This window comes from Opisthocomus hoazin, chromosome Z (genome assembly GCF_030867145.1).
Source record: "Opisthocomus hoazin isolate bOpiHoa1 chromosome Z, bOpiHoa1.hap1, whole genome shotgun sequence".
Classification (NCBI taxonomy): domain Eukaryota; kingdom Metazoa; phylum Chordata; class Aves; order Opisthocomiformes; family Opisthocomidae; genus Opisthocomus; species Opisthocomus hoazin.
Genome location: NC_134454.1, coordinates 87,952,052 through 87,975,510, shown reverse-complemented (window position 1 = coordinate 87,975,510; position 23,459 = coordinate 87,952,052). Strand labels below are relative to the sequence as shown.

The 23,459-nt window shown below is 43.5% G+C and overlaps 1 protein-coding gene across 2 annotated transcripts in view; it reads left to right on the top strand.

Moving 5' to 3' along the window:
• Positions 1-23,459, top strand: part of DYM (dymeclin) — a 243,131-nt gene that overhangs the window by 96,268 nt on the left and 123,404 nt on the right. For both annotated transcript variants that reach the window (XM_075411026.1, XM_075411025.1), the window contains exons 10-13: positions 1,889-2,067; positions 7,054-7,179; positions 16,899-17,012; positions 18,618-18,712. In XM_075411026.1, the coding sequence (XP_075267141.1) occupies positions 1,889-2,067; positions 7,054-7,179; positions 16,899-17,012; positions 18,618-18,712 (514 nt within the window). The remainder of the gene's footprint in view (positions 1-1,888; positions 2,068-7,053; positions 7,180-16,898; positions 17,013-18,617; positions 18,713-23,459) is intronic.

Here is a 23,459-nt window from a genome sequence, read left to right as displayed (position 1 = left end):
CAATCATTCCTTCCAAAGAGGATGGAAACGTTGTTCAAAAAAAGTGACAACTACCAGATCCTTCCATGCTGAAAGCTATTTAGAATTTTGCAAAGAATATGGGCTAAAAAGAAAGGAGAAAGCGAGACACCCACACCTCGGTGGGTGTAGGTAGGTTTTGTGTTCCTACCAGTATAGAGATTTCTCCAGAGGAGAGGAGAAGTTTGGCAAGAAACCATGGTAGTACTCATTTAAGAGCCAAATTTGTGTTGGCTCATGGTTGCTGCCCATGGGCACGCGCGTGGTGTTACTGTTCTCGCCATTTTCCATGGGGATGCAGTCTATGACATCTGAGAAATCTTTCGGGATTCAAGAAAAAAGGAAGATTTGGATGCATTGCAGTAGTTGCTGCCTATTATGCCGGCCACCACCATACAGCTGGCTGTAAAATGGCTTGAAAAATTCAGGTTTTGAAATTTGCAGTGGTGTTTTTTTAGTTTATTCTCCTAAGTCTTTTTTTCCTCTCGTTAAAATCCCTTCAGTCCACAGATCACCATGCGTGTTAGTACTGCGAGCGTCAATATTGTCACTCTGTTTTATACAGTAGAGCTTTCCTAACTTAATGCATTTTTAATAAAAAAATAATCTTTTTAGCAAGCTGTAATCTGTTATTGTGGGAACTAAGGAATTTGAGTTAACTTCTTCAACTTTGGACATCTTGGTTATAGTAATACAGAAATTTTGAAGTGCAGACCTTTAGTATACTTGCGTATCCAAATTGCTGCTGTTCCCAGAATATCCCCTTGCCGTGAGATTGCTGTAATTTTTCCGCTTGTTTGTGTGCTCGGAAAAGATAGCCTTTGTATTCAGTAGCCAGGATGCTGAAATAATTCAGCTTAAAAAGGTGAGCTTGTCCTACTTCATCTATTGTCACAGAAGATGCAAGTTTTGGTTGGATGATTTCGAACAGAGGAAAATATTTAATACCAATTTCTGTGAAGCTTTTTGAGAGTTGAGAAACGTACCTGTTTTGCACCGGGACAAAACCTTGTCCTCTCGAAGGGTTGTTTTTTTTTTTTTGTGAAGGAAGCAAAGGCAGAATGATGGATTCGAGGAGGTCTGGAGGCTGAATGAGGACACGGATCTGGCTTTGACACCAGTATGAGCGCATCAACTGTCACGCTTGGTTTTTCCTTTTCCACTGGAAATTCCTAGAAGTTAGAGCCCTGTGCTGATGGACATGTTTGTTAAAACTGATAAAGCTTCTTGTGAAAAGGTTCTGCGAGCAGAAATCTGTTTTATTCTCCCTTCCAGCTCTGGCACGGATTGTACTGTGAACATGAACAAGCTGTGAGTGATATTAGGCTGTATGACACGGTGTTTTAAATCACTTTATTTCTCCCACTAAACTCTCCACGACACACACTTCTTTCAAAGCCCTGGCAACACCTATATTTCGCTGAAAATATGCTGATAGTCTTGACCTACGCGCACCTGCCCGTCATGCCGAGAAGTGGAGAAGAGAGAACTCCACCCTGATGCCAGTGAACTAAACCTGGGAGTTCTGTTTGCACGGGAATCGGTGCGTCGGTTCCTGAGAAGACGCCCCACCCCTCCTTGCAGCGGCTCCTGGGATTTTCTAACTGTGGAAGCCACTGGGAAGGACAAAGTAGCTTGGTGAAAAAAAACGATGGGTGTCTTGTCCTCCTTCATGTGGGAGGACAACTGCAGCCTTTTGGCACAGCTGTAGTGTCATGAGACCCTGTTAAGGTTGCTGACCATGGGTGAGAAGAGTGATGGGTGATTTGTGTTTCCTCCTTACCGTGGTGTCTGTTATGAAGTTAGCAAATCGTTAAATGGTAAACGTATTTGTTAAAGATTGTTTTTTTTGTTTTTTTTTTTATTACAGATAGCACTGCTTTCTCATCCTCAAATCCACACACTTTCCAGATTAATTTTAACAGCTTATACACAGCTTTGTGTGAGCAACAGAAATCCGATCAGGCGACTCTCCTTTTATACATGCTTCTGCATCAGAATGGCAATGTACGGACGTATGTGTTGGCACGGACGGACATAGAAAACCTCGTAAGTGTTGCTCTGCTTGCCTTGTGCTCATCGCGAGGGGTTGGGCCTGGAAGCTTGGCTGTCACCAGCTGCCCGCGTCCCCTTGTTTGCGGTGGGAACAGTAGGTTCTGGCTCACTTATTCACCATTTCTAGCTCACTTCGTGATTTTTATTACTCTCAGAAGTGTGATGCTAACCATGTCACTGCCATAAAAGATAACACTGGTAAAGCTACCAGGCTGTCTTTGATTCCATCTATCTCAGTGCCACAGTCTGATTCTTCACCGTGAGGGTGGTGAAACCCTGGCCCAGGTTGCCCAGAAAAGCTGTGGCTGCCCCCTCCCTGGCAGGTTTCAAAGCCAGGTTGGACGGGGCTTTGAGCACCCTGGTCTGGTGGAAGATGTCCCTGCTGATGGCAGGGGGGTTGGAACCAGATGATCTTTAAGGTTCCTTCCAACCCAAACCATTCTATGATCCAAGTCAAACCTCCTGACCTCTGGGCATTTTGTTATGAAACTGGTAGCAGACATTGTCCTAGTCATTATTTTATTTTTCTTTTTTAGATATTCAGTTACATGACCTTACTGTGTGCATACAGGGATAAGAGTTAACAAAATGAGCTGTAACTTGACTAATATGCCAGATGTCTACAGGGTTGACCTGAGGCTGAAACTCCTCGAGGAGCGGTTGACAGATTTTTTTAGAAATGCAACTATCGTGACTTTTTAGCTGCTTAAGTAGTATTGTGGTTAATGGCCGCGTTAACAGACACCTGGTACAGTTTTTGTAGGTTATAAATTAGCTTATGCTCCCCAGTACGTTTAGTAATGTCACAGACCACTTTAACAAATCTTACTTATTAAAATGCATTCCTTTAATAAGCTAATGGCTGTCTAGGGCAATTGGTAATGGAATGGAGAACCCTTTCCATTTTGATATTTGAACTCGTGCCAGGTGATTAGGTACCTTGCCTGTTTGATGGCAGATATGGAATGGGTTTGGTCTCGGTCCAAGTTCTAGCAGATTTATTGCTAAAATCAGAGTTGATAGACACCACTGTTGGCAAACTCGGGTGAGATGGTTGAACCTGAACTGATGCAAGACAAAACTCCTGTGTAGTCCTTGCAGATAATCTAGGTGTGGGCTGAGTCTTTTTGTATTATTTCTGTGACCAAATGGTTGCATTTAATTTTCTGGACTGTTAGTATGTGATATGACATTGTTCACAGCTGCTAAACATAACAATTTACTTCAGAGAAATAAAGGTTAGGTGTGTGCATTGTTTTATAATTGTGATGTCTGATACGTTGTAAAACTTCCAGAAGAAGCACGGGATGTGTGTGTCCAGAACACCTCCAGATGCAGGTACTTGGATACTCTGCAATGTGGGGGATGTTTTCATACATTATCACCTGTCTTTCCTCCCCCTCAAAAAAAATTAAATCATAAAATCCCAGAAATCGGCAACATCAAACACTTTGTGGGAACAGTTGAGAAAATGCTAAGTTCAACAAGGGCAAGTGCAGCGTCCTGCACCTGGGGAGGAACAACCCCAGGCACCAGTACAGGCTGGGGCTGACCTGCTGGGGAGCAGCTCTGTGGAGAGGGACTGGGAGTGCTGGGGGACGACAGGGTGACCATGAGCCAGCAGTGTGCCCTGGCTGCCAAGAAGGCCAATGGCATCCTGGGATGCATCAAGAGGAGTGTGGCCAGCAGGTCGAGGGAGGTTCTCCTTCCCCTCTACTCTGCCCTAGTGAGGACCCATCTACAGTGCTGGGTCCAGTTCTGGGCTCCCCAGTTCAAGAAAGATGAGGAGCTACTGGAGAGAGTCCAGCGGAGGGCTACGAGGATGATGAGGGGACTGGAGCATCTCTCCTACAAGGAGAGGCTGAGGGAGCTGGGCTTGTTCAGCCTGGAGAAGAGAAGGCTGAGAGGGGACCTTAGAAATGCCTCTAAATATCTTCAGGGTGGGTGTCAGGAGGATGGGGCCAGACTCTTTCCAGTGGTGCCCAGTGATAGGACAAGGGGCAACGGGCACAAACTGAAGCAGAGGAAGTTCCAGCTGAAGATGAGGAAGAACTTCTTCCCTCTGAGGGTGACGGAGCCCTGGCCCAGGCTGCCCAGGGAGGTTGTGGAGTCTCCTTCTCTGGAGATATTCAAGACCCGCCTGGACGCGGTGCTGTTCAGCCTGCTCTGGGTGACCCTGCTTCAGCAGGGGGTTGGACTGGGTGACCCACAGAGGTCCCTTCCAACCCTGACCATTCTGTGATTCTGTGATGGTACAGCAGCGTCTTTTCCTGTGGTATAAATTTGGCTTAAGCAGGTTACTCGCATGGTGTTGTATTTTGTTGTATACTGAAGTCAAGCTATTTTAAACCTCTTTGCTGGTGAAACTGTTCCTGACCTTGGGCTGAATATAGCACCTGCAATTTTCGGTGTCTGTTTTTACCCGCCGCTTTTTTGGGGGATTAAAAGTAACCTTTTTGATGATGGCTGTGTCTTGCCGGTTAGGAGCTGCTCCTGATGGAGGACTGACTGACAGTAGTAGTCTAGTAATGGTAGTTGAATGATTCTGAAGCAAAGGGCCAGCAATACAAAAAGAAGTGGTTATCGTCTGCTCAGTACGTGGCTGGCAATGCCAGTGCAGAAGAAAATAGATATAAAAGTTTGAATGTATGTGTGTAACATGAAAGTGTAGAAACGCATTCTGCTTAAAATGCTAGAGAAAGTTTACTATAATTAAATTTTTATTTTATCTTATATCCCAACTTTTTTATTGAATTGGTGGCTTGTCCAAATATCAGCGATCTGGAGAGCCAAATCACTCTTCAGAGGGAGAGTGATTTCAGCAGCTGCTCTGAAATCTTTGTAGAAGTACTTTCACATACACATTTCGTACAGAAGTGTCTGTAATGTCTCCATGTCGCAATCAAGGTACCCTTTCTAATGTCGTTTGGAGCAATACACTTGTAGGACTTGGAGCACTTAAGGGACACGAATGCAGTTTTTCAGCTAGAGTTTGACCTAATATTACTGTTATTAGAGGAGATACGTCAGGCCGTTCTGAAGGAATACGTGGGTACTAGGGAGATGTCTTTAAACCTCAGAAGCTGTTCCCCTGGTTACCTTCAGAAAGGCTTTTGTTCTTCTCCCTGCAAAGTCAAGTTGTAAGTGCAGTTGTTTGGTAGTTTGGTATTGCTTCCCGCAGCTTATCGTAACGCTCCAACTTTGAAACGACTTTGAGCTTACGCGATGCAGAGCTGTGTAAAGTATAAATATTGGAGATGGAAACAGTTTGAAGGGTTGACTAACGCAGTGACGTTTGTCTCGCTTTTCCCCCATCCAAGGAAAAGGATTAATGTTTTTTGCTATATGTGAAGTAGATATGCCGGGGAAACTTGATCTTTACTCTCAAGACCTTTATTCACAAAACACAAAGACACCAGCTCCAGTTTTAACTGAGAATAGAAGTTTGTGAAGGATCCTTGGAAATGGCAAAGGAAGGATCATAGGGTCGTGGAGTGGTTTGGGTGGGAACCAGTCTATGATTCTGTGATCCTTCCTTTTGAAGGATCCTTTGAAATGGCAAAGGAAGGATCATAGGGTCGTGTAATGGTTTGGGTTGAAACCATTCTATGATTCTGTGATCCTTCCTTTTGAAGGTTCCTTTGAAATGGCAAAGGAAGGATCATACGGTTGTGAAATGGTTTGGGTGGGAACCATTCTATGGTTCTATGATCCTTCCTTTTGATGGATCTTTTGAAATGGTAAAGGAAGGATGCTTGCAATGTATAAATATATGTTTTTAGTTTTCCCCTCCTCTGCTTTTGTTGTGGTATTGTCCTGACCCTGGCCAAATCATCTTGTCAAAAGGTTTTGTGGCCTGCAGCATTTAGATCAATCTCATTGGTTTTAGTAGAACTTGGTCTGTGTTTTTAATACGTTCCAGCTGGGTTGGGACTGGTTGATTGTAAGAGAACATTCTGGTAGCTTCAGAGGCTCGTGAAACACTCGGTGTCCTGGGCGCTTACTAGAATAGGTTTCACATGATTCATCCTGCCACACTCAGCCTGTTTTGAAAAACAGCAAGTCTTTAGGTGTCTAGAAGCTGCTTGGAACAAATTCTGCATCTCATCCGCTATCTTGGAATGGAGAGTTTTCTCCAGTTCCTTATTCCAGGGTATTTCGCGATTTAGGCTTGTTTCTGCAGCCTGGGGAAGCCACGTTGTACTGAGCCAGTGGAAAGCTAATTTTCAGTTGGTAGAGAGACAACGTTTGCATCTGGATTAACTTTAGACTAGCATTCAGGTATGCTTGCTGTTGCAGTGAAATCTCATTTTCATTATTATTGCAAGACTTTGGCTGAAGCTGTTCATCCTGGTGGAAATGTTGCAAGACCTTGGGCTGAACTCTCATTGTAATGTCAGCTGTCTTTGGCTGCAGATTATCTAGAATTGGAAAAACAGGCCTTTTCAAGTCTTAACTTTCAAGTCTTTTTGGGATTATCTCCACACACCAAACTGGGATCTGAGTTTCAGGTCTCACAATGCCTCTGTGCACCTCAGCTCTGATATGCTCAGCTATACTTTATGAGGCAAGTCCCTTCAGACCAGGCTTGTGTTAGCACAAATGGTTAGAATGCTTTTTTTCCTACTTGAGCTGATGATAATCTTGTTTAACAATTTTATTTTCCCATAGTCTAGAGGGGAACGAAAGCTTTTGGAGCCTATGGTAACTGGTATGACTGGAAATTCATTTATTAGGAATTGAAATTCCATGTCTGACCACAAGAAAGGATTTGTTTAGCCTCTAGTGGAGACAGAATAAAACAGATGGAAGGTGTTTGGACACTGTACGTCACTGTTTAGGGGGGGCTATTTCAAGAGGGTGAAACTGTGATGACATTATTAAGAGCAGGGTGATACACGGGAGGTTTAGTGGCTCCTCTCTTTGTTGTCTGAGCAATTTGAGAGACTAAATTAATATACGCGTTTTTCTTCCCTACAGGTTTTGCCAATTCTTGAAATTCTGTACCATGTCGAAGAAAGGAATTCACACCATGTTTACATGGCTCTTATCATCTTGCTGATCCTTACCGAGGATGATGGCTTCAACCGATCCATTCATGAAGTGGTGAGTTGTTGTCTTGCTAAATAATTCTTCAGATCTAAAAATCGTTTGAATATTTCTTTTTAGAAAGATGCATCCATATATCTGTTTCCTCAGCAGAGGCTGTGTTCATCCAAATTTCATGGCATGTGCATATTTCTTTTGTAAGAACTGGTGACCCGAAGTTAGAAGAGTCATTTCAGAACTTTCCTGAGTGAAGTGAATGAATCTGCTCCCTCTTGTAAGGGAGATGCTGCGTATACCTCTTTTTCTGTCTTATTTTTTTGTGTTTTCTGTTGCAAATTAACATAGTAATAGCCAGGCAGGCTGCCTCAGAGATGCTGAGTGTTTCCTGTGGAACAGGAGGGGCTAGAAGAGAGAGAAAACTAGAAAACCTGTATTTCTCATGAAAAACTCTGCTTAACCAGTTTGATGCAGCTGAGAGGAGCTTTGAGTTGGAGTTTTATTTTCCAGACTGAACGTTACTTCCTTCCTTGGCATTTCTTTTTCTCTCTTTCCTCTAGATTAGTGTCTTATTTTATGTTGTCCAGATATTACGATGTAAATTTTGACTAGCTTTGATAGGCATTGACCATCTGTGCTGGAGAACACCCTGGATGATTACGTTCTAGTTTCCTCGCTTCTAAAGCTATGATAGCACAGAAGGCAACTGCACTGATTTTATGCAATTTTTTTTGACTGGGACATGGAAAATCTCTGTTGGGGTTATGTGACATTAATGAAATGCAAAGAGCTTGAAGCAAGCTGCAAGGTGTCTGCACGGAACTCTTCTCCCAGGTAAATTTCCATCCTGTTTTGGAGAGAACTGGGATTTTTTTTCTTGTTGCCAAGCGGTAAAGTCTTAATGTATTTACTCTGAAATTTCAGATTATTTCCTATAGCTCTGTATGTAGAAAGCAAGAAGAGGTGATGTTTAGATGCGATTTCCTGGGAGTACCTTTTAGGGGGAGCACCTATAGCAACCATGCAGATGACTGGAGCAGCATTTTCCTGGAGCTTTCTTCTGCCTCACCTTCATGTGCCTTGAACCTACACGTACGCACTGTATGTGTACGCGTGTGGTGCGTATTTTGGGGTTCCATATCATTAAGTCACTCAGAGAGGGACTCATCATATCTCATCATACACTCTAAGAAATTGAGCTTGTTGAGGGTTAGAGTGCAGCAGACAAGTTTTCACTCATGCTTCAGTCTCTTCCCCCATCATCCTTCATTCATTTTAAAGGCTTTACACATGGCCTTTCACTAAATTCCTGACTGGATAGGTAAAAGTGGAATATTTCCCTAAAATTGTTAATGAGGATCCAGCTGTGGAATGAGAACAGAAATTGAATTTTCTTGTCCGGTTTATTCTTGCCTTTGCAGCTAACCCTGCCGATGTATTTGTAGTATTTTCTGTGCGATGTTGGTATTAGTTTACTACTTCCAAAAACAAAAACGAACCCCACCTGAGTACCCTGCACTGATTTTTTTCAGTCCCGCCTTTGCTCCATAGTGTCTGCTGAGAAGCATCCATTGATTAATAGCATTATGTGGCCAGAGTTTTGCTAGTTTTGCTTTTTAGCTCGGTAGTGAGAGGTGGCTGGGAAGCGGCTGAGCCCTCAGGCCTGTCTACGTGAGCTTCTCCTGTCAACCCTGCTGCAGAAAAAGCTGTGAAAATGGAAATTTTCACCATCAAAAGCCAATGGAGTGCTATGGCACTGCTGAGGGTAGATGTGGGATAACCTTAATTCTTCTTCCTCTGCTCTTCTTTTCCTTAGTATTCTTTCTCTTACCCATTTCTCCATTCTTTGATGGATGGGGGAGCGTTTCATGCTGAAGGAGAGGGCGAACTTGGGGGCTAAGAAGAATGCTTTCCCCCTTTGGGTGCCTGAATTTGGGTGCCTGAATTTGGGTCCTTGAATCTGGGTCCTTGAATGGTTTTTCTTTTTCCATGCTCTTAATCTTGGTGTCAGGTGGCTGGATTGGGTGCAGTGAAGAAGGAGGAGGTCTCCCCTTGTCAAAACGTCAGCTGTGCACTCTGATAGTCACCTAAATAAATGATCATGTAGACAAGAGTTGATGACTGTGATACCAACTCTTCGGTATTCCTTACAGAAAGGATTCTTTATCTGTAGAAAACCCACATTCTGTTATACTTTAAAAATAAAATAAAGTTAGCTTCTTGATCTCCTTTATCTTTGGCATTCCTGAACTTTCTAGAGGGATGTGGATATCAAAGTACAAATGTGAGCATTGCATCCTATCTTGTGAACCACTGGTGAGTGAATGAATGGGTAGGGGGATCCTGCAGATCCCGTGATGGGCAATAGATGTAGTTAGCACCCCACTTTGTGGAAAAAGGATTCAAAAATCTTACGGATACATCACTTCCCCTCACCCATCTTTCTGAATTATTTAGAGGGATGTTTCCAGGTGTGAATGACCAAGTTACCCTAACATTCTGTGATTCTGTGAAACCACAGTCTATAGTAAGAAATTAGTCTCACACTTTCTTAGCTGTGAACTCCACATCTGCTAAAGGCTGGGGGAGGGTATTACAGGGCAGCAAAATGAAGGGAGTCAGGAAAGCTGTAGAGATATTGCTGTAGAATGTGAAGATCTAGTGTCGATTACGTGAATGGAATGAAACTCTTACTCACTGCAAATATTTGTCATGTTTGAGCAATTACAGTAGGATTATTTTTTTTTTCCCCATCACTTGGGTAAAGTGATGGCAAAGGAAGCAAAAAAGGATTTGATGTATTTTAGGTCAACCTGTTTTTCTCTCCACTGCTGTGTATCCTGTGTACTGTTCTTATAAGAAGCGTGACTGTACGGTCCGTTTCTGGGCTATTTTCCTGTGTGGTATTTAACCCACATTTATTTACTGACTTTTTAAGATTAATTTTAGTAAGCACAGTTTTATAAATCTTGTGATTAGACCAACTGGTAAAGAGCTCAGGAAGCCACAGAAACTCTTTTTGACTGCTGAAGCATTCCTTGTTTAGAATGAATGTGCTCTTAACTGCCTGGAAAATATGAATAAAACTATAGGTCTGTTCTTGCAATTGCCTTAATGCAGTTAGGTCCCTGTAACCATGTAGAGCTCAGTTTCTTTCACTTGGAACACCAACAGAGTAAATGAGTAAAATGCAAGAATCCCTGGAAGGGGACAAATATTTGTGATATTTTCTTCTCTGATTTATGAAACTGTAAATAAAATGGCATAGGATGTCAAAATAACAAAATCACATGTCCTGTGAGGAAAGGCTGAGGGAGCTGGGCTTGTTCAGCCTGGAGAAGAGAAGGCTGAGAGGGGACCTTAGAAATGCCTCAAAATATCTGCAGGGAGGGTGTCAGGAGGATGGGGCCAGACTCTTTCCAGTGGTGCCCAGCAACAGGACAAGGGGCAACGGGCACAACTGAAGCAGAGGAAGTTCCAGCTGAAGATGAGGAAGAACTTCTTCCCTCTGAGGGTGACGGAGCCCTGGCCCAGGCTGCCCAGGGAGGTTGTGGAGTCTCCTTCTCTGGAGATATTCAAGCCCCGCCTGGACGCGGTGCTGTGCAGCCTGTGAGGCTGGTAACAAGTGGTGTCCCCCAGCGGTCAGTACTGGGCCCAGTCTTGTTTAACTTCTTCATCAACGACCTGGATGAAGAGTTAGAATGTACCCTCAGCAAATGTGCTGATGACACCAAACTGGGAGGTGTGGTAGACACACCAGAAGGCTGTGCTGCCATTCAGCGTGACCTGGATAGGCTGGAAAGGTGGGCAGAGAGGAACCTGATGAGGTTCAACAAAGGCAAATGCAGGGTCCTGCACCTGGGGAGGAACAACCTCATGCACCAGTACAGGCTTGGGGTGGACCTGCTGGAGAGCAGCTCTGTGGAGAAGGACCTGGGTGTCCTGGTGGACAACAGGTTAACCATGAGCCAGCAGTGTGCCCTGGCTGCCAAGAAAGCCAATGGAATCCTGGGGTGCATCAAGAAGAGTGTGGCCAGCAGGACGAGGGAGGTTCTCCTTCCCCTCTACACTGCCCTGGTGAGGCCTCATCTAGAGTACTCAGTCCAGTTCTGGGCTCCCCAGTTCAAGAAAGATGAAGAGCTACTGGAGAGAGTCCAGCGGAGGGCTACAAGGATGATGAGGGGACTGGAACATGTCCCCTATGAGGAGAGGCTGAGGGAGCTGGGCCTGTTCAGCCTGGAGAAGAGAAGGCTGCGAGGGGACCTAATAAATGCTTATAAATATCTGAAGGGTGGGTGTCAGGAGGATGGGGCCAAGCTCTTTTCAGTGGTGCCCAGTGACAGGACAAGGGGCAATGGGCACAAACTGAGGCACAGGAAGTTCCAGCTGAAGATGAGGAAGAACTTCTTCCCTCTGAGGGTGACGGAGCACTGGAACAGGCTGCCCAGGGAGGCTGTGGAGTCTCCTTCTCTGGAGATATTCAAGACCTGCCTGGACAAGGTCCTGTGCAGCCTGCTGTAGGTGACCCTGCTTCGGCAGGGGGTTGGACTGGGTGACCCACAGAGGTCCCTTCCAACCCCGACCATTCTGGGATTAGCCTCCCCTATAAAGAAATGGGAAGATGCTGGTAAAAAGTCAGGTACTAGTTAGCATGTGATAACAGAGGTACCTTGTAATTTTTTTTTAATTTATTTTCATGATCTGAACTTTTATTTTGTGTCCTCACATATGGTACAGAAATGATTTTTGTATCTCAGCCCGCATCAGCTTACCTGCTAACATAAATTTCCTGAGCCTACCAAGTATGGCTTCAGAGGCTGTATCTTATTTTCACTGCAAAATATCTCATCTGTAGTGATATTTGGGGTGTACCTCTTATTGCATAGGCCTTTGTATGCGTGATTTTCCAAAGCATAAATGGGTAAGAATTCTGTTAGGTTCATCAAAAAACCACCCAAGATCTTTCAGCGTGGGAAAATGCGATCTTCCCTGAAATACTTCATGAAAGAGAGGTGTTCAGGTGTACTAGGAATAAAGTGAGGGAGCAGGGAGCTTGACGAATCCTAATGAAGAAGCTATTTCGGACGTCTCTTGTACTGTGAAAGAGCTTCAAGAGACACAGAGTAAAGGTGAGAAGGAGGGTGGGAGATAAATGAACGAAGTGCGTGTGTGCGTGGAATTTGCAGAGCCTGGAAGGTTAAAGAATGTTTTTAAAAAATCACAAAAACACCCAAAAAGGCATTTTAAAGATAATACTTAGGAAGTTTTACCCTCGTCTAGAATAAGCTTCATAGGATCCTTTTTTTCCCTGCTTGGGTTTTACTTTAGAACTGTTGACTAAGAGTTTTGATAAAAGGTACTTGTAATTCACCTTGACTATTGAGTATTACTAACAGTAGGATCCTACACACTGCTAAGGGAAATACAATATCCCCCAGCGCCTTGTGTTAAAAAATACCCTGATTTTTTCCAGTAATACTCCTGTCACAAATGTTGGGAAAAGCCACGGTAGCCGTTGCAGAGCTTGGCTTGGGCTGCTCGACGGTGGAGTTGCAGTTAATCACATATAGTTCTGTCATGAGTGCAAGTCTTGCTGTAAGAGGAATTGTTGGATGCATTTCTCAAAGGTCTTTGTTGTCATCGTGCTGTGTCTTGGATAGGATAGGTCTTACTTTGCTTTGCATTTGGAGCTGATAAAAGTGCTTTTAAAGGCATAGGTGTGAGCATGGTGTGGAAGGGGAGAAGGACTTGATCCCAGCTGATAACAAAAAGAAACCCTTAAAGCAAAGAGAGCCTGTGACATACGTGTTTGGGATTTAAGGGCAAAAGTTGATGGGTAAAACAAAGCAGAATTACATGTAGTTACAGGGGCTTTTGAGTGTGTATTTCAGAGTAGGTGACATATAATGCTCTCGTGAGACCCCACCTGGAGTCCTGCGTTGAGCTCTGGGGCCCCCAACACAAGAAGGACATGGATGTGTTGGAGCGGGGCCAGAGGAGGCCATGAAGATGATCCGAGGGCTGGAGCACCTCTCCTACGAGGACAGGCTGAGGGAGCTGGGGCTGTTCAGCCTGGAGAAGAGAAGGCTCTGGGGTGACCTTAGAGCAGCTGCCAGTGCCTGAAGGGGCCGACAGGAAGGATGGAGAGGGGCTTTGCACAAGGGTGTATAGTGATAGGAGAAGGGGGAACAGCTCTAAACTAAAAGAGGGCAGATTGAGATGAGATATTAGGAAGAAATTCTTGCCCATGAGGGGGTGAAACCCTGGCCCAGGTTGCCCAGAGAAGCTGTGGCTGTCCCCTCCCTGGCAGGGTTCAAGGCCAGGTTGGATGGAGCTCTGAGCAACCTGGTGTGGTGGAAGATGTCCCTGCTGATGGCAGGGGGGTTGGAACCAGATGATCTTTAAGGTCCCTTCCAACCCAAACCGTTCTATGATTCTATAACAGTTACACTCTAACCTCTCCATTCTCAATACTAATTCAGCTTGCATTACTGCGGTGTTTGAGCACCTGCTGCATTTGATTGCTTCACAGATTGTAGTGTAAATCATTTGCTGAGTTTATGGGCTTCGCGGGAGGCATGTGTTCCGTGTATGTCGGTTAAACTACTGCAAAAGTGAAGGCTGCTGACTAGAAAAGAAATTCAGTGATGGGTGTGCTGTAAAATACATCAAACTGCATTGCTGCTACTCCTTTTGGGAAGGATTGGTCAACAGCAGTCTGTTGGCTGATTGTCTTGGGGATATTCCAAACCCACCTAAAGGGAGCACAGGGAAAATCTAATACCAAAGGAGACTGATGGAAGAGAAACAAAGATCAGGAAGATAGTTAGAAAGGGAGACTAAGATCTTCCTAGTTGAAGTGTTCTTTTTATAATACAACTTTTAATTTTCTCTCCAAAGTAATAGGTTCTATTTAAAAACAAGTTGTCATCTGCAGTGACAACTGTGCTGTTAATATTCTTATAGGACTCCTATATAGCCTACTCTTATTCCACTGTATGAAAAGCATCCTGGCTTGTATCAGAAATTGTGTGGCCAGCAGGAGGAGGGCAGTGGTTGTCCCCTGTACTCATAGAATCATAGAATCATTGAGGTTGGAAAAAGACCTCTAAGATCATCAAGTCCAACCGTCAAATCCTGTGTTTGGTTTTGGGCCCTTCACTACAAGAAGGACCTTGGTGTGCTGGAGCATGTCCAGAGAAGGGCAACGAAGCTGATGAAGGGTCTGGAGCACAGGTCCTTTGAGGAGAGGCTGAGGGAGCTGGGGCTGTTTAGTCTGGAGAAGAGAAGGCTGAGAGGGGGCCTTATTGCTCTCTACAACTGCCTGAAAGGAGGTTGTGGCGAGGTGGGGGTCAGTCTCTTATCCCAAGTTACAAGTGGCAGGATGAGAGGAAACAGCCTTGAGTTGTGCCAGGGGAGGTTTACATTTGGATATTAGGAAAAATTCCTTTACCGAAAGAGTTGGCAAGCACTGGACCAAGCTGCCCAGGGCAGTGGTGGAGTCCCCATCCCTGGAGGTATTTAAGACGTGGGGCTTAGGGACATGGTTTAGTGGTGGACTTGGTTAAGCTAGCTCAGCAGTTGAACTTGGTGATCTTAGGGGTCTTTGCCAACCTAAATCATTCTGTGAATCACAAAGGTTTGCGCAGACCCAGGCTCTGGGCTGGATGGAAGAAGCTGTGTTAGTAAAATAGCTCCTGGTCCCCCATTTCCTTCTCAAATATGGGCAGAGAGGAGTAGATTGCTTAATATGCACGCCTTTGAGCTGAACAGTGTGCATGACCGTAATTACTAATCCCCTTAAATATATAACATACAGAGTTTCAAATGACGAATTTAATATGATGGAAACTGCAAACATGGGGTGATCGTTTTGGATTCCAGTTCCGTGCTCTTGTAGTGATTAGTGACCAAGCGACTACATCATTTGAAAAATAACATACAAATGTTTGTAGAGTAAACGCCGGATTATCAGAGAAATGAAGTAATCCTTTGCCAGTACCATTAAGGAGACAAGGTGGGGTTTTGCGCCTTTTAACAAATAAATAACAAGATCTAAGTACCTATGTGTAGGTTGTCCATTTCTCCAAGTTACCTGAATGTGGGAGTGCCACCAATGTTCTCACTTTCAGACGTGGAATCATTTCTCTGTGGCAGTGGGGAGTTGTAGTGAAAGAGTCCTGTGCTACCAAACCAAGGGGTGATGCTGTGGTGTAACGCTTCAGAATGAGAGATGCCTAGACTTCAGGCCTGGATTTTGCCTCAGATTTTGTAGAATTTAGTATTATATTCCTTCAGAAACCTGTGTAGATATCATTGCGTAGGTTATCCTTTTTTTTAGGTAGCTGTATGAGGCTTTGGATTCTGAAAGTGCTATTTTTTAAATATTTCAGAATGTCATTAAACTGATACCTGTGTATGATTTTCATTTTGTTTCCTAGATACCCCTTCTTTTTCACAAATGTTTGTATGAATTTGTGTCTCTTAGACAGGAGGAGTAAATAGTATAAAATCAGCAACAGCCTGAAGTCATTCCCAGCATTGCCTTTTCCTTTGTCTTCTGCAAGTCGTTCAGTGGCCAGCTCTCCGTATCTCCTCATAGGAAAACGGTTGCTGCTTCTCCATCCTCTCTCTTGGAGAAAGAAGTTGTTTTGCTGAGCAAGCTTGTTAGCGGGAGGAAGAAGGAATTTTAACAGCAGAAATTATGTGAAATGAAGGGCGACAAGTCTTTTCACACATCCAAAGGAGAGGTGGGAAGAAGGGATGGAGTCAGAAGTGTGTTTTCATATAATTTTTTAATAGAAGAGGCTAATTGACAAAGTTGATCGCTGAGCTTGGTGGGGGTTAGACTTTTTTTAAGACATCTGTACATGAACGTACTTAATATATCAAATAAATTTATACAGAGTGACAACTTTGAGTGCAGTAGTCTTTCTTAAGCAGGTTTTTGTTTTGACCTAGAATAACCTAGAATTTGTAGAGGATCTTCCCCATGTTTTTAGGGCAGTTCCCGTTGACTTGTTTTTATCAGTCCTTTAAAGCAGGGGGGTTTGTGAGTAAGTTTGCCGTCTTGCTCCAGGTTGGGCGGCTGAGTGCTCTAAGAGGAAAGAGTGGATTGATTCTCCTTCTGCAATAAACTCGGAAATGGTAGTAGACTTCATCCACCCTAGTGGAGAGCACTGAAAGATACGAAGCTCTTCACCTAGCTGCTGACTTGTTCTACCCTATTTAAGGGAAGAGACGTCGCCTCTGACAAAAGAAAGGCTTCAGGGCGAAGTCAACAGTTACCCTGTTGATCTGCGCGACGTCCTTCAGTGTGTGTACTCTTGCCGATCAGTCCGAGCTCCTACGTGCTGCCTCTTGCCCAACTTGTAATGAGGGAAAACGGGAAGGAATTGACAACGTTATTCAGGTGGCTATGGTGGAACTGGAGACTTCTGGAAATGTAAAGGGTAAGGTAAAAAGGATATAGGAGTGTGGTGGCACAGGGTATAGAAATTAGGGAATTGCCAAATTTAGTCATCCTTCTGCAGTTAGTGTGTTTCCTCATGACTTATGATAACATTGATGAGATCTGCTAGGTGGTAATACTGCAGAGGTCTGTCGGCTTTTTTTTTCTTACTTTTTTATTCTTGCTTTAGAATACAATAGGTTTTGGTCACATTTGAGGCTGGCAGCTTATTTACCTATCTTAAGGTATGCAAGAATCCAGACAACATTTGATGTTCTTATTCAGACCTAGCTGCTGAAGATCTTTGTTCTTTTTTTTGTTTTCCCAGATATTGAAAAATATCACTTGGTATGCTGAGCGGGTCTTAACAGAGATCTCACTTGGGAGTCTCCTGATACTAGTCGTGATAAGAACCATCCAGTACAACATGACACGGACAAGGGTAAGAGTTACGTGTAGCACTTGGGCACGTAGTTCCTAACTTCATAGAATTATAGAATGGTTTGGGTTGGAAGGGACCTTAAAGATCATCTGGTTCCAACCCCCCTGCCATCAGCAGGGACATCTTCCACCAGACCAGGGTGCTCACAGCTCCATCCAACCTGGCCTTGAACCCCACCAGGGAGGGGGCAGCCACAGCTTCTCTGGGCAACCTGGGCCGGGGTCTCACCACCCTCACGGTGAAGAATTTCTTCCTAATATCTCATCTAAATCTGCCCTCTTTTAGTTTACAGCCATTCCCCTTTGTCCAATGACTACACACCCTTGTGAAAGGTCCCTCTTCAACAGGATGAATTCAGTTTCAAACAGGGTGGGGGATTTTCTTCATTCCGTTGTAACCAGTTGGTTTCTGAATTTACAGGAGGGAAGGAGTGGGAAGATCAGCTGTCTTAACTAAGCAGAATGTTAAGTGGTTCTGAACTTGCAACACAATTTCTGTACTATCATCCAGCTCATTGGGTAGGGTTCTCTGAAGACCGTAATTCAGGCACCGAACTCATCTTCACACGAGAAGAAAAAGTTACTTAGTTTCCTGAGAAGAAATGATTCCTTGTAGGTTGTTTGCCTGTCTTAAATTACTCGGAAGTGGGAATTTCCATTCTGTTGTTAGTGTGTTTATGTAGTAGGACCGTGACTGGGCCATCAAACCTTTTAGAGCTCTAGCAAAGCAAAACTTCAGCTTTATAGCCTCATTTATAAGATTGGGTTTGTGCATTTTTCAAGCATTTGATTCTATACCTTATCTCAAACATATAAGCGTGGTATCGTACGCTTTTGAATATTTTCAGCAATTAAAGACACAGAAGTTTTTACATGAAAAAGTAGCAAAAAAATATTTAAATACATTTTAAATTGGAAAATTTAAGGATTTCACTTTTATGATCAAAAGAATTGGAAGAAACAAGGACTTTCTTGGCATGTGTTTGTAGGATTTGGAATCTGTTATGTTACGTAAATGCATATTTAAGATCTGAATAGAAAATAAATCCATATTGGATTGGATCGGTGGACAAGTTTGGTTCTGTGAAAACCCTTGGCTTTGATAGGGCCATCGTATAAATGCTCATCTTTTCAAATGGTTTCAGGGATGCTAATGAGGGGACCACATCTCTGACGTATCATATGGTTATAGTTGTGGGATGTATAGAATGCTTTGAAGGAGTTGATAGGGAGGTGAGTTATGAAGCAGAAAAATTTAGGAGAAGACTACAGAAAGAAGAGAGAGGAAGGGAGAGGAGGAGGATGTCTTTTAATATTAGTTACATCTAAGATGTCATTGTAACTCAACATTGCTAAAGATATGAAGACATACACACTCTGAAATCTGTGTGAAACAATCACTCTTCTAGAAGTATTATATTTTAAGAAAACATATTTAAAACGTCACTCAGTGTATACACTTTGCGTTTCTGCTGTATGCTTTGGACCATGTCCTTTAAAGCAACATACACGATGTAGTCTTTCAAATGATTCCTGCAGTAGGTGTCGGTGTGTATCAAAAGGACAGTCTGATGTGGTTTTTTTTCTTTCCTCCTCTTTCTGACAGGACAAATACCTTCATACAAATTGTTTGGCAGCCTTAGCCAATATGTCGGCACAGTTCCGCTCGCTTCATCAGTATGCTGCTCAGAGGATCATCAGGTAAATATAAAGTCTTCTTTTGCAACTCATCTTTGCTGAAACTCAGGAGTAGAGGAGTTTGATTTTTATATGCCTGTATAGATTCTGATGAACTAAATAGCTGAAATGATAAATGAATGATTCGATAATCACAGAATAAATCTTACTTGCTTTATACTTGAAATTGTTCTGAATGCACAAAAAATATCAGTTTCTCTGCCTGAGAAACTTCTGACTTTTGATTCTCTTAACAGAGCGGCTCAGTCGCTGCCTTCAAACTGGCAGGTTGTCAGGGATTTGTGTGAATTCTGATTTTTTTTTAGTCATGTATCACATTATTATAAAAGTGCACGGAATGGTGGTTCTCAAGTGCTATGCAGGCTGGATTTTCAACTCGCTTTGCTTCTCCTGGCGTATTTTGGAAAAGATCTATTTGTTGAATCAGACATAATGCAGTGATCATTTTGTGACAAGGCCCTGCAAATACGGGCAGTAAACCCTGCACCCGTGATTTTCAGCTGATAAAGTTTATTGGCCTGTAGAGTCATAAATAGTCAGTATCTGCTCTGGTTCTGGAACAGGGCCATAACTTTAAAGAAGGAGGCATTAGAGTTGGTCCTTCCTGTTTCGTATTTGTGCTGCAGACCACTTTGGAAAGGCAGGTAGCCAGGCATCAGGCATGCCTCTTGTCTTGGCAGCCAGTCCTGCTCCACGCTCCAAGGGAAACCGGGAAGGTCCTTGCTGTTGCTATCTGGAATAAACGGTTACCGTGCTTGTCAAGCACAGACAGTGTGCCAAAAACCAGTAAACAATAATCGCGTGCCTGTGCACTTTGTAGAGGACTGGGTTAACAAGAGATCCATCTTGTCCTTAAACCACTGCTCTTCAGGATTTCGTTCTCTCCGAGCCTCCTCGCTTTTGGAAATGGTTGGTTGTAGAAGTATGGACAAGTAAGCAGGATGCCATTACCATTTCCCTGCTTGATACTCACCCTCTTTTCGCACCCTTGGCAGCAATAATGTGTTCAGAATTTGAACTGAAGCTATTTTCCTGTTAAGTATCACAGACGTTGTCTTGAATACCTACTCTCTTCATTTCTCAAGTCATAGACATGGAGTGTGAATTTTCCAAGCATTTGCAGATGTTGGCCTCTGAAATCACAGATCCTAGCGTGGTGTGAGATATGCCACATTGATGCTCAAAACCTTGGTCTGGTCTTTAGGGTGATACTTGGTTTGCCACTTCAGAGCTTGCTCCTATGTTCCCAGTTTCTGATTTTGTTTTATTTTACTCTACTGCTGTTTCTGCAGACCAAAGCAAGATGTGTTCCTCTGGTTGTATTTGGGCCAGGAAGAGGTTAGCTTGCTACTCCCTGTTAGAGCCGGCCATTATCGCTGCTCAGTGATCTTGTAGTCATCTAGTGTAACTGCATGTGTATTTCTGTGCAACTCGGCTTTTGTCAAAATGCTCGGAGTTTATGGACATTTACTGTTCAAAATATAAACTCAGGGTTCCAGGTAAGCTCAGCTGGATTATTTTGATTTACTCGGGTTATGAAGTGGTGAAGCATGTGGTCCGCTGGTTAGCAGAAGAGGTGGCAGCCATCAGCGGGGAAGCAGCAGCCTCGGTACCTCGGGGCACACATCTCTTCTCGACCATTAAACTCACGGATATCTAGGGAGCCTTTTGTGCTGTGAGGGTTCTCCCTACACCAGCCTTTTCCAGCCTTCTCACACGTGGTTTTCCCCATCTCTAATGGCATCTTTGAGGCAGATTGACTCCCTCATGTGTAAGACCCATCTCTAGACCCAAGGAAAGACGTGCAACACCCAGAAATTCTTGTGCACTCCTTGCATCCAACATTTCAACCATCTGCTGTGACGTTTGGGTGCCTTATTCGTCATCTCTCTAGACATGCGTAGTTACAAAGTGACTTTAACACTGCTGCTTGATTTTAGTTGCGAAATAATACATATTCGTGCTGGAGGCAAACAGACTTCTGTTGTTGCTTGATACTGATGCAGGAGGAAAGGAGGCAAGAGGGGTGAGTGGCAGAAAACAGTGGAAAAAAATTCTGTCACACTGAAATTGTCTGTTAAATTATGTCTTATTGTGTGAAGAAATAGAAAGAAACACCCTTAGAGCAAACATGTAGTAGTGGCATATTCGAAACTCTTAGTTCTTCCGAAGATGTAAACTCTGAGTAGCGACTGCTGGTTGGTTTCTGTATGGCTTTTAGCAGAGAGACTTCGCGCAGGGGCTGAGCTGAGCAGTATTACAACTGATGCCCAAACACTATCCAACCAGCTGGAGTGTGGTAGCAGAGCAGTCTGAGAAGGACGTTGGTTATCCCAACCACTGGGTGCTGGCAGGGCTGTATTTTTATGGTGGAAATAGTGGGAGGATAGGTACAGAGAATGGATGTGCTCATCAACAAAAAGGCAAGATGATATATATTTATTGTACAGGGACTTTTCATAAGGGTGTGGTAGTGATAGGAGAAGGGGGAATGGCTCTAAACTAACAGAGGGCAGATTGAGATGAGATATTAGGAAGAAATTCTTCCCCATGAGGGTGGTGAGGCCCTGGCCCAGGTTGCCCAGAGAAGCTGTGGCTGCCCCCTCCCTGGCAGGGTTCAAGGCCAGGTTGGATGGAGCTCTGAGCAGCCTGGTCTGGTGGAAAATTTCCCTGCTGATGGCAGGGGGGTTGGAACCAGATGATCTTTAAGGTCCCTTCCAACCCAAACCATTCTGTGATTTGATGATTATTTTTAAGCTTCTGCCTTGTTGTAGCCAGACACGCCAGATCACTATGGTGTAGAAATTGTAATGGAGGTGGCATATTTAAATTTAAAACAGAACCAGAAATAGAAGAGGAGGGTTATGGAATATGTTTGATTCCCGTTGGCCCCAGATTTTATGTGTAGTGTTGACCGAAGATCTTATTCTGCAGGTAGGAAATACTACATCTGGACAATAGGCAGAAATGGCCACCGAGACTGGGATTTAATGTGTCGCTATGACCAGGATTGCTTGTAAAATCAAAGGCCCTACTATAAAAATGTATTCAAATCTGTTGCAAAAAGTCCTGTGGGGCTAAGACATGGGCAGGCTGGAAGGAGGGGTCATTTCCAGGGACAACCTGTCTTCCATGAGACTTTGCGGCTAGCGTGGTAGCATTTCCTTCTCTGGAGCTTTGCAGCCTTGGGTTCCCTGGCAGGCTTAAGCACTGTAAAGGAAGTATTTTAACCTGATTTCCTCTCAAAACACACAGATGTGTTAGAAAGCTTCACTTCCCAAGAGAAGCAATAGGAATACACGTATTTCATAAGACTGATGTTTTGAGGCATGCGTTGTCCTTCCTTTTCCTACCTTATGAAGTCTGTTAGCCACTATTATTAAATTTAGCTAGCACGGATGGACCCAGCTTGCTCCATGATGCCAAAGCAGAGTATTTATATTTAAATTCCTATTCTGGTTCTACCACCGGAGTGCATGCGTCTCGGAGAGAAGAAACCACAGTATCCATAATGAAACAGTGTTTGCTCTGCGGGAAAAGCATAAAAAGATGATGATACTTCGTATTACATGAAGTATTTTAGGGTATAGGTTTTTAAATTAAGTAGCTGTAAAACACTTAACTTAAAATCTACTTAGCAATACAACTGAATAGATAGCCATAATTTAAGCCTCACCAGATGCTCTAATGATTCCTGCCTTAGTGTGAGAAGTAATTCCATTTCCATGCAGGCTTTTTCCTAATCCTATTCTGAGCAGAGACTGCCAATTGTTTTAATTTCTGAAGACTATTTTCTATGAAAGAATTAGCTGGGAATATTCAGCGTGGTGTACTTAAGAGCTCACTGGAATACAACTTCATAATATTGGGTAATTTGTACCATGTTCCAGCAAGCCTGAAAATTGACAGATTTGTATAAATCTATCACGAGCAGCTGCTGGAAGTAAAAATAGATGTAAGAGATGTTTTATAATAAGATCCAGGGCAGTATTCATTTAGTGTTGGATGTCCTCTATTGGAGGCTGCCCTGACTTTGAGATCCTTTCCTTCTCTATGAGTTATTACCACTGGTTTGTTTTTAATTAGGCAGAGCTATTTTTTCAGCATGGTGCCAAGGGTGATACGGCGCTGCACTGTCTCTCTCGTATGTGTGGAGTGCTGATATTTGTAGTATCTTTAAATTACATGGGTAGAGTATTTTAAAAGAAAGAAAAAAGAATGTGTGTCAATGTCGTCCATGTCACAGACGACTGCCAGAGGTGGCTGTGTAGTCTCTAAGCGACAAAGCACAACCAGACGCAGTGTTACGTATCTGGAGTAAGGGTAGGTTTTCCCTTTGCTTGGTTTCCACACCCCAAGTACAATTGCCAAAAAGCATAGCCACGTGCCTAAATGGTGTATTAGTGCAGGTATTCTATTTGTTACTTAAAGCTGCGGGTCAGTTGGCATTAATTCTTTTAACCTATTTGGAAACAGCTTTCACAATATTCAGCTTTTCTACAGCTAGCCTGCCTGCTCTTGTATGTCTGACGCTTGGAAATGGAGAGGAGGGTCTTTCTCTGAGCAGCTGTACTCTGACATCTCATCACTGTGTCCTTCTGATAAAATCGGTGGCGAGAAGACGACAGAGTACCGAAGGCAAATGCTTTTCCTACAGCTGCATAAATTGGAATGTTATACCACTAGAGGTTGCCATACACCTCGCTAATTAGACATGCACATTTAACGTTAAATGACTTTATGGAGCTAG